The 13,834-nt window shown below is 31.6% G+C and overlaps 1 protein-coding gene and 1 non-coding gene across 4 annotated transcripts; both read right to left on the minus strand.

Annotated features, from left to right (window-relative positions):
* Nucleotides 1-2,001: 2,001 nt before the first annotated feature.
* On the minus strand, nucleotides 2,002-4,984 carry LOC105123871 (uncharacterized). 3 transcript variants are annotated; one of them, XM_011023633.1, is made up of 10 exons: nucleotides 4,773-4,984; nucleotides 4,358-4,453; nucleotides 4,111-4,185; nucleotides 3,692-3,760; nucleotides 3,447-3,523; nucleotides 3,188-3,276; nucleotides 2,970-3,099; nucleotides 2,701-2,791; nucleotides 2,543-2,608; nucleotides 2,002-2,290 (listed from the first exon to the last, which is right to left on the minus strand). In XM_011023633.1, exons 1-10 carry the CDS (start codon nucleotides 4,908-4,910, stop codon nucleotides 2,171-2,173), a joined length of 951 nt encoding a protein of 316 aa, XP_011021935.1. In that variant the 5' UTR covers nucleotides 4,911-4,984; the 3' UTR covers nucleotides 2,002-2,170. The 3 variants fall into 3 exon arrangements, with proteins under 3 accessions (XP_011021935.1, XP_011021936.1, XP_011021937.1); XM_011023634.1 differs by having other exon boundaries at nucleotides 4,341-4,453; XM_011023635.1 differs by lacking the exon at nucleotides 4,773-4,984 and adding an exon at nucleotides 4,729-4,749 and having other exon boundaries at nucleotides 4,341-4,453.
* A 116-nt stretch (nucleotides 4,985-5,100) lies between these two features.
* TRNAL-AAG (transfer RNA leucine (anticodon AAG)) lies at nucleotides 5,101-5,181 on the minus strand. The gene has a single exon. It is a non-coding gene; the product is annotated as a tRNA-Leu (tRNA).
* Between the last annotated feature and the right edge of the window lie 8,653 nt (nucleotides 5,182-13,834).

The following is a 13,834-nucleotide window of genomic DNA, read 5'->3' on the forward strand; positions in this document are numbered from 1 at the left end:
GTTCTTATTTTTGCTGAGAAGCATGATATGATTGATTTTTTTTTTTTAAGATTTGAGTGCTCCTCCAAGAAAGACATGAAATCCAGTAACAGAATCATCTAATTGTTGGAATCTATGTTGTGATGGGTCTGAGTAGTTTATCATCTGAAAGTATGAGCATTTTATTTTGTTCTATTGGGAATTTAGTTGGTTTTTCTCTAATCTTGCATCCTAAAGTATATACAAAGTGTATTTACACTGAGAAATAGCTATACTTTACTTTGAGTAAGCAACCACAACTCCAAGGAAGTATCTGAGATTATCCAAGTTTTTTATCTAAAAATTGTTGTGTAAAAATCTCCTTTTTAATTATGATAATGTTGTTTCCTGTGATGATCATATAACCTACATAAAGTAATATTATTGTGAAAGATATACCTCGTATCTTGGTAAACAATGAATAATCTGTCTTAGATTGTTGAGATTCAACTTGTTTTAGATTGTTGTTAAGAACTTTGAGAACCAATCATGTGATGTTGCTTGCTTTAAACCATATAATGAATTCTTAATTCAACACATGATATTCGCTTCTTGATGATAAAGGCCAAAAGGAGACAACATATAAACCTTTTTATCCAAATCACCATGACGGAATGAATTTTAAACATCGAGTTCATGCAAAGACCAATGTTAAACAGCATCAGCAACAAGTAAGCATTCAAGGGTGACCAATTTGGTTACGGGTGAAAAGGTCTTGGTATACGCAAGACCTTCCATTTATGTATACCCTTGGACAAGGTAAGCTATGTATCTTTTGATCGTGCCATCAGAGTGATATTTACTCTTATATACCCATTTGCTCTTTTAATGACTCGTTTTTCCAGTGGTAAGGAGCATAAAGTGCATGTTTTGTTCTGTTCAAAAGCTGTCAATTTTGCCTGCATAACCTCCCTCCATCTTGGATCAGAATCAACGTGTGCAAAGAATTTTGGTTCACTATAGGCAATAGGACTAATGATAAAACAATGGTGAGATGAAGATAAAAGATCATAAAAAAACAAAATTAGATAAAAGGTGATGGTAACAACTAGAAGACGATGGGATGACCTGAGGGGAAGCATGATAGCGTTGAAATAGTGGTAATTTTAGAGGTGTGGTAGTCGGTGGTGTTCACATTGACTACATTATGGAACAACATACGGAGTGATGTCATGAGTGTGTTGATAATAGCTGTATGGCTTCAGGAGGTGGTAGTTTCATAAAAAGTGGTGACAACATGGTGTTATTTGGTGAAGAGGAAGTTGTGGGGTTTGGCTGGATGTTGTCATGGAATTTGTTGGCCCGAGTGTGGGATGATGCTGTAATATTTGGTTATGAAGGTATTGGTTTTAAGTCAGTACGTGTAGACAACATTCGTCAGAAGGCATTCGAGAAATATTTCTGTAAGCTGGCCGTTCCTGTTGATACCTTTTCAATTGCTGTGTACAGTTTGGAAACTGGATACCCAGCCGCGTGAGCTCTGATTACTTGGAGAATGGAGTGATAAGTCTCAAGGATTTGCTTTCAATGTATGGTCGATTGTAAATGAAGAAAGATAAGATCTTTCTCTCGAGGGAGGCTACACCTAAGTCGTAGATGAGTGATTTAGTCGGTTGCACGATTTTTTCTGATACGGATGAAATAGAGGCTACACTTGAAGATCGGAGGTTCATTTTACAGGATGAAATATTCTGATCCAAATGAACTAATGGAATCTACACATTGGTTGTAGTATTAATAGACAAGTCTGACTTGAAGTCGGATGCAGAGTTAATTTAATTTCAAACGAATAAAAAGGTTTCTGCACATTCTGTTTTTCCGCGTCCATTGTAAATGACATGTTTTGGCTTCATAATTCATCACCACCATCTGCTGAAGGGAGCAGTTTGCTTGTAGAACTCTCAATGATTAAGTTCTTCTTTTCTAAACTTTTGTCCTTTGCTCTGGGAAACGAATCATGTACGATGCGATACAAACACAAGATATTCTACGAATCTAGTTCTCTGAACCAATGATTCATGGCTCGGTAGTTGAACTAGAATTGCTAAAAAATCACCTTTCATTAAGAATTTGCATGGAAAAGAAGAGAAGGGAGAATAAACAGCAACGTTGGAAGTAAATACGATGGTCTAAGAAGGTACAGGCGATAGAATTATGCAGCTTTCTCGATCGCTTGAATGCATTCTAATACAGTCGCCTTATTCGACATTGCTGTCATTAGGGCTTCATGGAGTGACTTGTTATTTTTAATAAGAGATCCGCCAAATAAAACCTGCATTACTTTCTCCCAGAATCAGTATACACCATTAAAAGACTTCACAGGTGTTTTATTGCTTCAATGTTTCCTACCTTAGTCATGTATCACTCCACAATGAAACTACAGAAAGTCCCAGTTGTGTGGCTTTTATAATTTATTAATGTTCTAGCCGAATTATACCAAATATATACACGACCATGTATTTATACACAAGTATGTATAGAAAGGAAATGAAAGGACCATGCAAGTCAGTTAATAATTACTTACAGCCCATCTAGTAAGATTCTGTTGCTGGTCTTTGCTGATCTGTGGTTTGCTTCTATTTATAAATCTCTGCATTAAATGGAAAGAAAATCCTCTTCGACTTTCAGTTTACTTGCAACGTTTCTAAAAAACATTAGCATAATCACTGTGCGATAGCAAACCTGAAGAGTGAAAAGGTCAGCAGATTGGCCAACCACTTTGTCATATTGCAGACCCTCTGCGGCAAGTCCAGCCATTGCTACAACCGCCAACCTGATAAAACATGGTTCAGTTTTATCAGTGTATGGTGGAACATTATGTATTTTTTAAGTATCTTACACCGAATTAACTTCCCATATATTCCAGCAGCAACAAAGATTAGTACAATATCAGGAAAATATATTGAACTTATTGTTTATGTTTTCGGGAGTCGATGCTTTAAAGCAGATACCTATCCAGCTCCTTAGCATCAAGCTGCCCACTATATATCAGCTTTTCCAGCTTCTCATCAATGAGATTGACATGCTCTTTCCCGATATCTAATGAGTAGTCCAGTATAGGAAGGCCAATCAAGTATCCAACTGAAATACGAAAGATCATTATTTCATCAATCAGCTACTGAATCAGGCATTCAGCTCATTTGGTAGATGTATAAAATAGAGAGAGTACTTAAAAAATGAGCTGCTTCATGTCTAGCTATCCTCTCCTGATAGTCAGGAAAAACTGCAGAGAAGCCACTAATAGCAGCTTGAAGAAGCCTACAATTAACAGATAAAAAGTATCAGCCATAACACATGCATCCATGAGTTCTCTGTCAAGTCTCTTCTAAAGAAGGAAATTAGACTCGTTGCAATATAAGTGCATCAGAAAAGCATTTCAGAAGATTCTAGGTGACTTGTGAAGTTATATCTGTATAGCAAGATCTTACCCAGGAGAAATACTCCCCACAGCCAGGACAACTAGAGAAATGCTCCCAATCAAGTATGGCACAAAGAAACCCCAATCCTACAAAAAATATAAATATCATCAGAAGCAAGACTACTCAATTTTTTCTTGTATATGTTACACGCACAAAAGACTGTTCATAAGACTGCAGGAAGACACAAACACTGCCTAACATATGCTTTTGCATACAAATCACACAAAATAACACCGAGAAACGTTAGAATTTACCCCAGGAAGCTGGCCAGCAAGGACCCCCAAAAAGCCTGTAGTTCCCACCACTGTGAAAAGAAAAGCTGCCTGTATTGCTGAAAGATATTAACTACATGAATGGTGGTTTGAACCTCATGTTTACGCTGTGCAGAAGGTGAGATTTGTAACAAAAATAGTATTAAAAAAAATAGTAATCAAACTCCAGCAGTTTATAGACTGCAATTTAATTAGTCAGGAGGAGTTCAGATGCTTAAGTTGAAGTTAAAGAAGCCCAATTTTAAAGCAAGTCGCACTATTAAGTTTCTCAACCTGTTTTCGTTCCGTTCAATTTTAGCAGATGTTCTGTAATTAATGCTAGCGCACAGTGCTTATGTTAATGCTTTCTCCCTCCAAGTAAATCCATCTAGTGTAGCAGTATAGCAATTATTAACACTTACATCATTTCTAACACTTGGAATTGCCAGGTTCTCTGCATTCTTAATTCCAAGAGTCGTCAGCACCCGCAGAGATGTCTGGCAGATGGTTGACCGGTCAAGAAATTTGGAACAAGTAAAACACGAAAAAGACACAGTATTCAGGAAAACATATGCATAATTCATGAACATGCATGAATGGTTTTGCAAGTATTTGCTAATATTTTGAGCAGCACAATCCCAGAACTTCATACTTGTGATGGAGACTGACCGTACGGCGAGAGACATATGGCTGAGAGCTCCATCTCTTAGCCCAACCAACCTCGCTTAGTTGATCAAGTGCCTCTTTAACAGCATTGCTGTCTTTCTGCAGCAAACAAATATTTGTCAGTGCTCCAATATAGCAACAGCAAAGAGGCGTGTAATAAAGCTGGCATCCATTATGGTACGTCAATTGCGATTTGTTCTTGAAAGCTGAAGGGGTTGGTTCATAGTTGCTAGATTAGAGTGACAGCGACATTCATGTTCATCTCCTATAATATGATTACTGGTGATCAATTGCCTGAACTAAATTTTTCATGGTTATTAAAAAATAGTGTAAACAAATAATTGAAAATTCACAAAAATAATAGAAGCAAGCATCTATTTTCGTTACTTTAACTAGATGAAAATTTTATCGATAGAACCTTAGCAAGTGCAGACTCAAGGTTCTTGAGGTCAACACCCGGCGCAGCAGAAGAAGCCCTTATTTGCAGCAGCTTGTGGTGATGATTACAGCACTGAAATGCAGTAGTATTTGACAGAGAAACCATTGAAGCTAGCATTTTTTATTTTTTTTGGCTCTTATTATTATTAAAGCTGCAGAAATTAAGCAAGCTGCTGGTATTGGTGAAGATAAAATTCGAAAACTGAAGATAAGGCTGATTAGGCTTGGCACGCCGATCATTTTCGGACACGTCGCGACTTTCAGGCTAAAAGACTTGAAAATTTGAAAAACACAAAAACATTTTATAATGTTGAGAGTGGGATTTGAACCCACGCCCTTTCGTACCAGAACCTTAATCTGGCGCCTTAGACCAACTCGGCCATCTCAACACATGCTATCCACCGTCATACTTTATTTACATCAATAATATATTCAGTTTTTTTCAATGGATACTTGGAACAGAGAAGCTGTGTGTAATATCAAGAAATTATCGTCTGCTCTAATGGGGGAAACCTATTAGGTTCAATCATAACATTACATCTTGATTAAGTTTTTACTTTAAAATACATTTATCATTTCTCTTTTATAGGATTAAATGATTTGTCTATTCTCTAATTACTAGTAATATAATGCATCGTGTTCTTAAAATATAAAATTTAACTTCATTCATAGAAAAGAAAATGTCCACCCCCACTAACTTGTACAAATGTAAACTTAATTTCTGAATTTTGAAACCAATGATCTTGGATTCAGCCAAATGATAGAAAGAGAGCAAAATTTTAAATTATATTATTTTCATAGTGTTGTTTTCTAGATGTTTTTATAACAGTTGTTTATTAAAATATTTTTCATTCTCAAAAGTATTTAGTAATTTTTTTATTTTTTAAAATTTATTTTTAATATTAATGTATCAAGATAATCTAAAAACTTAAAAATTTTATTTTAAATAAAAAATAAAAATCTTTAAAGACACACAGCAAATAACATAATAACTTCCTGCACCTTGAACAGAAAAGAAGCTCCTTCCTTAGATGGTATCTAAGATTATGTTATATTTATTGCTTGTTTTTAACGGCTCAAAACCCAGTCAAAAAACCCAAGACAATTTACGGCCTAGAAAGAGCCTAAATAGTAGTTAAAATAGATCAACCCAGCCCATATCTATGAAAACAAAAGTTGAGCCTGGAATTTACAGCCTGGCAAGAGCCTAAATAGTAGTTAAAATAGATCGACCTAGCCTGTATATATGGAAACAAAACTTGGGCTCGGATTGAGCCAGGATATAACAAACCAAGCTTGGGAACAAGTCTCCTTAACTTGAGGTTAGTTAAAAATGGTCGAGGCCATTTAAAACACATAAACTTTTTCTTTTCACAAATTAAATCCATGTTAAATTTGATAATTTTCTATAGAACTAGTACATCAGGAAACGTTTCCTCAAAAAAAAAAAACAAAAACATATCGTTTGTAACAAATATTCTAGCCAAGGTATTTTAGGTTTACTTTATTTTTTATACCGATTAAAAATTTAACAAAACTGGAAAGTTATAAGGTTATTGAATGGTTAGAGAAATGAGGGATTGAAGATCATGAGAGAAAACAAAACAACAATACATGTGGTACATCTTACCCGGTTGATTGATGAAATATCCATTGTCTTTCTATTGTTCTGTTGTAAATGTGTAATACGAGAATGAAAAAAGTAGATCTTTCATTAGTCTTATTGATGTTATATTCTCCTTGCTAGAATTGTTTCTCTTTACATAATGATAATTGCCACTTGCCTTGAAATAAACTTGAAAATGAATATAGGTATAATTAATTAAAGGAAAATTTCACATTCCATTTAATGTTGAGAATTCTGACTAAATATACTAACACAATATTTAACATTATTCGATAAACTACCTACCTCTACAGAAAAAACTATTTGATTATACATAGAGAAAGTGATTTACAACAATAAAAAATGAGGAATCATCTACTATTTACAACTCGTAACCTCACTTTGTTTTTGTTTTGCGGTGTTGCAATGGCAGCCGCTGCTTGCTATCATTGACATCTCACCATCTCCTATACTTCTTATATCTTTGGCTCTATATACTTTCTTTTTTATTTTGTTCTTTAACTTATACCTCTATTTATAGACGTGAATAGTGAGATAACTTGACCATAAATTATATTATTAATGATAGAATTGCATGGATTACATTATTTTATCAATTATTGTATTGATAATGGATGCAATTTATTTAATAATATTCATCTATCATTGTAGTCTTTTAATAATAAAATTTTTTTATTTTAGAGTAGACCAAATGTTTCTTTTATAATTGTTGTATATCAATGATAACAATCTTAACATTTAACATTTAAGTTTGTACTTCTACAAACTTATTGTCCTTAAGGAAACTAATGGATTTTAAAAGGCTTGAACACTCCCTGTAATAAAGCAAATCTCTATCTTTTACTATATATGAATGATTTTACTTGTTTGTATTAAAAAAAATTTTGTTCTTAATATTCTAGCATTTTATTTGTATTAAATTATTTTAAATTAAATTTAATTTTAGTATCGGACTTTTAATTATTTATGAATATTTTAAATTTTAAAATTATATTTAGATACTTAACATTGTATTTATATTGTATAATTTAAAGTTAACTTATCTTTAAATTTGAATTGAAATCATTTGTATTGAATTATACACACACAGAGAAAGTACAAGACCATGAAACATAATGTTGAACTGTTTTAGAACCGAAATTTATTGTTCCAATAACACAAGAATGGAATTGGCAACCTTGTTAGGGACAAAAATTTACATGTTTAGGCCGAAAGTATATTAGTTTTAAACCATATTAGCCCTACCAACCCGGTCTTCTATTTTTCTCGTTGAACTATCATTTGCTAGCCAACCCAAACACACTAAACTTACCTAGATACTGAAAAGATATTTTTAAGCTCTATCTATTAGCACCTAAATCCCCATTAACTAGCACGCACCTAAATGTATTTTCTAGTTTTGATAAGTCAGAATAGTGTTGTGCGGATGCACACCAGTTCTTCGTGCAAACTGCAAGGAAAAGGCACCACCTTTCCTCACCAATGACTATTTCATGATCACACGTCACCTCAAAGAACACTTGCTAGTCACCAATACAAATCACCACAACAATGGCGAGCATAAACATCTTCATAAAAGGTGCAATTATCAACAACTCATTTTTATTCACTCACCATCAAGTACATATAAGTGTTCTTTATCATTTCACAACTCTTCTTGAGGTAAGCTGACATGAAAAATAGGGTCATATGGAACAAGAGCAAACTACACAAGGCCATATAGCCCACCTTCCATGCTCTTACATGTTTTTCTTAAGCGCAACTTAATTTTTTTCATGGGTAACCTACTTCTTTCCATTTACATTTCATAACTTAAACATGGGAGAGTCACCTGTTACAATAAAGGATTTGTTCTGCAAAGGAGCGTGGAAGTCACCCTAACACTCTACTGGACCTATATGGAAAAAACTAGACCGTATTTGGTCCACATTTCACAGTATTCTCCTGCGGGATTTTTTAAATTTCCCCAGTTGTTGCACACTTGATGGTAATTTAACCTGTACTCAAACCGACTCCAATGGAATCGTTTGGTTGCGGGTTAGATTCAGGTATAAATAATAGCAAGATAGTTTTGAAGATGTATATATATTAAATGTAAAAAATCAAACAAAATAAAAAAAATTCTCTCACAAATTACACTCTCCCTTTTTGAACATCATTTTCCCTCTTTTCAAAGATTTCTCTTTATCTTATAAAAGCTAGGATTTTTTAAACCAGCCTATGTTTTAATATATTTGTCTTTTGTACAATACAAATAGATTAACATTTTCCCCAAAATAATTCCTCGTCATATCCCAAAAAGATTGTTTTTAAACCAAACTGTTGTTTAACCTGGCACATTACATGTTTTAACCTGGATTGATTCTAATTTTTTTTTTATAAAATAAAATAATATTATTTTTATAAATAAATAGTAAACGATTTAGAACTCGATTTTTTATCACAACTTGATATTTGATCGATCACCTGAATTTTTATCTTCCCTTGTTTTTCTTGAACCAGGCCAGTTCCAGTCCTGCATTTACTTTTAAAACTATGCTAGTGAGGCTCCTCACGAACCTGGTAAAAACATGGGACGAGTTTCCTTTCTATGGCAACTGGGAGAGGAGGTATTGACTAAGCAAATGGGATATCGAAACGATGGAGTGGGAATTAACAGTACAATAACTGTTTACAACAAACCCAAAAAAATATATCAATGGTCTGACGAATCATGCTCTTTGTTGACCCAACAGAGAGTAAAGAGACGCAAAGCACAAGAAGATGGCATATTTATTGATTGATTGAGTGGGGCGAACTTGCCAGACCACTGTATTTACTCCTTCACATGCCATAAAATGGTTAAATGGTTTCATCTCGGCAATCATCTAGAATAAATAATACTTGCTAAATTTCTTAGCAACATCAAACCCATAAAATGATAGGAAATAAATGGAGAAAGAGATCAATACCTTCTACTAGAAAGTGATAAGCTAGAAGGTGATTGTCTGTGGATTACAGAGAGCAAGACAGAAACATTGCAATTTGTCTGTTTCTGGCTTATAAAATTTCAATGATCACCCGTCGAAAACCCCATTAAAGGAACATGCTCCTGCTACTTCGCTGGAGAAATTGTAGGTATTTTAATCTCCCTTCTCTTCATGCTTAACACTCTTAAATTTTACATAGAAGGCCATTGTATGTATAAAAAGATTATAAGCTCAAACTATCATAATTCAAGAAGAATTTTCTAAGCACAAATTATTTTTGTATTTAATATACATTTTTCTATCTCAACACTCCCTTTTATTAGATTGATATTTTTAAATAATAAAAACAATCAATTTAGCAATGACGGACTCTTTTCCAAACAAGAATTTCCTTCAACTACATCGCATGCCATGCACATAAAATCACAACCACAAATTCAGTTTTTATAATTGATAAAAAGTGATAATTAATTGCTTCTTTGAAGACCATAAAATAGCTTTTGAACCACGCTTAAAAACATACCTATAAGTGATTCTTATGTCATCTTAAACTCCTACATAATTGATATTAGTAAAACCAAGTGTATTGCAATGACCGTGGAACCAATTAGATGTGAGGTAATATCTCGGATCGTCATATTTGAGATCATGAAAATTAGCAACCACTTCCCAACCCTTTTATAACAAGATATCAACCTAAATAAAACACATTTTCATTATATATTAATTACAAAAAAAAAAGTAAAAAAAAATACTTGTGCGATTTTAAATCCGTTATGCAAGCAGCTCTTACTCCATTTTCATGTGAGGAGGAACACGCTATGGGTCAGGTGTGATGATACCCCAATACCACTCCAATTTTTTTCTTATATGAAATAACATGATAATTCTTTATAAGTATTTCATTTTTCTATATATCTCATTGTCATTGTGACATATAATTTTGGTGGGAGGTCAACCCAATGTGATCACCATTTTTACCTTGATGACTAATGACAGATAATGCATCACTTGTATATTCATTGACAGGAATGTATTGTGGTTAGGGATAAATAGAAAAATTAAAAAACCGATTAAATCAAAAAAATCAAGAAAAAAATCAAACCTTAAAAGAAATTGATTAAACTAATTTAATTTGATACAATTATTATTTTTATTATTATCAGTTTTGGTATTATATTACATGGACTCTAATGTTGCTGTAATGCAATTATTATTATTGTATATCTATCTTAAGCACCATTTATTTTATAAAAAATGGTTTTCTAAACATTATTTTTTAAAATTTTTCTATATTTGTTTGCTATTAAAAAATTAATCAATAAAAAATATTTTTATATTTATTTTATATTAGAAAAATTGGTTAATGGAAAATACTTTTTAATCAAAAAAATTAATTTTTTTTAAGAAAGTATTTTCTTTTTATTTTGATTGAGAAACACTTTCTAGAAGTTGTGAAATTTAAAAATATCATGTTATTTATTTATTATATCAAATCTAGTTTTTAAATTTTTTATTATTGTATATTTTATTTTATTTTCAATTTAATATCTTTAAATTTGATTTAATTTTATTTTTATATCAATTTTAATCTATATTTTTTATTATTATTTATATTTTTTAACTCAATTTCAATTAACGACTATATTTTTTATTATTATTTATATTTTTCTTATTATTTTTTAATCAAATTTTTTTATTTATTATATTTTATCTTCATTCTTTTAATTACTATTTATTTTATTTAAAATTATTTATAAAATTATAATTATTTTTTATTTCATTTATCTTTCAACTTATTTATCTGACAAATTTGATTTTTATTATTTTTATTTTTATTTATTTTTTTAAAATAATTTATAAAATTAAATTATTTTTTAATTCTATTCTCATTTAAATTTCTAATGTATAAAATTAATAACTTATTATTTTAATAAACTTTAAAAATTAAATATTAATAATTTATTTTTATAATATAATAAAACACTAAATATTATTTTTCAACTCAATTTCAATTAACAAAGGAAACGCAAGCTACTCCCCCGATCAAGAGTGCAAAGTGCCGTACAGACAGGAAAGAAATGCTTGCAGAATAATAATTAAGGCGTATGGGTAGCCAGTTATCTCTCCATATAATTATATCAACCTCATAACTAATATTTTTTTTTAATTTTATAATTAAAAATTAAATTTTATAATTTATTTTATTTTATTTTTTATTAGATCTCAATCTAATAACAAATTTTATAAATTAATTTAAATTAATCTAGGTCATTTTATTATGCTCATTTTTTATTGAGTTTCCTTTTAAAATTTTATTTATTAATTATAAATGGATTAAAAATTATATTTTATAATGTATTTTATAAAGAATTATTATAATTTTGAGTCACATGTTTAATAGAATAATCTAAATTAATTTAAATTATTTTTTTATTTAGTTTTTATAAAATTATCTCAATTACATAACATGAATTATTAATTTAATAAGTTAACTTATATTATTTTTTGTATTTTTTAATTAATTTTTTAAATTTTATATTTTAATATCAGGTTAATTAAAATTTTAATTTTATAATTTATTTTAAATTATTTTTTATAAAATTATCATTATCTAATTACTTGAGTTATAATTTTAATAAATTAACTTGAGTTCAATCAAATTGTTTTTTAATTAATTTTATTATTTAATATTAAATTAATTAAAAATTAAACTTTATAGATTTACTGTTCTCAATATATTTTTTGTATTTTAACTTTTATTATTGTCTTATATTTTAAAATTGAAAAGTATATTAAAAAATATGAATTCTTATTTTAAGTTTTATTCTAATTGTCATTTTTTTATTTTTTAACAATAATATATTAAAATAATAATTTTAATATTAATATATCAAAATTATTAAAAAAATTATTATATTAATACAATATATTTTCAATTATAAAATAATTAAAAAAAGAGGTTGAACCCATACCCAAGCGGGACATGGCTTAGAGGTCGGCTCACCATCACAAATCACCCAAGGAACGTTGTCATTCTGGTGTCGTATCGCTTTCAGGAGTCAGGACCGAGGAGTGTCGAATACTGGGAATCATTCGCACCCAACTCGTGTGAAATTTACGAAGCACGGTTCATCATTATATCACTGCTTCCTCGCTCTTCCATGGAAAACACGAACCGGTGCCCGCTGCAATGTCCTGCCACCCGTTTGACCAATCAAGAAATGCAAGCATGCACAGGAAAACCCAACCATTGGGCACACACTTCGTCTCGCCATCAATGATGGGTCCTCCTCGAGTGATTAGAAGTTTCTCCAGTCAAAAGTGGCAGAGATGATTGCACTAGCTGACATTGCAACGCGTATCTTACAGTAGACAAGCCCCCATCAAGAACCACGCGTAAACTCTACAAACCAATAACTACTCACAGCTTCAATGGCAATGCGACACAGCTACTACTACCACTCCCTTTCTGTGCCAAACCCGAAGGACATGACATGCAAAATTTTTGCTTGATGTCAGAACGAAAACATATACGGAAGAGAGATACAACTAGATATAAATGGGGTTCAGCAAATCATTGTCATTTTCACGTGGTTTTGCTCCTTCTTGATGCCTGAGCTTAACTGGTCTCTATCTGTCTCTGAACCTTGATGTAAATATACGTCCTCTACAACTAGCTCCTTTGTTTTGTATGCATGCCGTCTAGGCTTTTCACCCAGGTTTTCTCTCAGTACAGATACGCCTGCATCAACTGCGATATTTTATGGAGAGAGTACTGATGAGATCGTACGGAAAATGTTGACGAATCTTTGATTCATTTATGTACTGACGATTATGTGTACGTAGTGAAAGATCTTTTTACCTGGAGAGCGAGCCAGCCAACAAAGTAGTTCGATTTTAAATCACTTATTAATGTTGTGCTGATCTCCGCTAGCTAGCTGGAACCTATCTGGTTTCGTCTGGTTCGATTTCAACTATACCAGCTGTGCTCTAATAGTGTTGACTGAAGTGTATCCATGTGAAAATATTCGAGAAAATGGCAATTTTTTATATCCGGATATATATAGTATATGAATCACGTGACTTTGTTATCAGTTTAAATAAGAAATATATAAGAATAAACATTGTAAATATATACAAGTGTCATTTCCCCAAGCAGCAGCGGTAGGAGAGCATTACCTTCATGGGGTAGGACTGCGAGTAGCGATAGGTGGTGCCCTACCGACCTTCGTACCCTCTACCTCTAGGATTCGCTTCTTGACTTCTTTTTACCAAATTAATCATTCTATGCATTGATAATATTCAGAAAGATATTGTTTTTAGACTTTAGATTCACTGCATGGATTTAGGATGGCGACGAGTCTCTAGTTGAGCAAGTTTTAACATCTTTAATGCTGAGAACGTGATGTTATTTTGAACACAATCTTTGATGATATATATATA

This window comes from Populus euphratica, unplaced genomic scaffold, assembly GCF_000495115.2.
Source record: "Populus euphratica unplaced genomic scaffold, PopEup_1.0 scaffold12.1, whole genome shotgun sequence".
NCBI lineage: Eukaryota > Viridiplantae > Streptophyta > Magnoliopsida > Malpighiales > Salicaceae > Populus > Populus euphratica.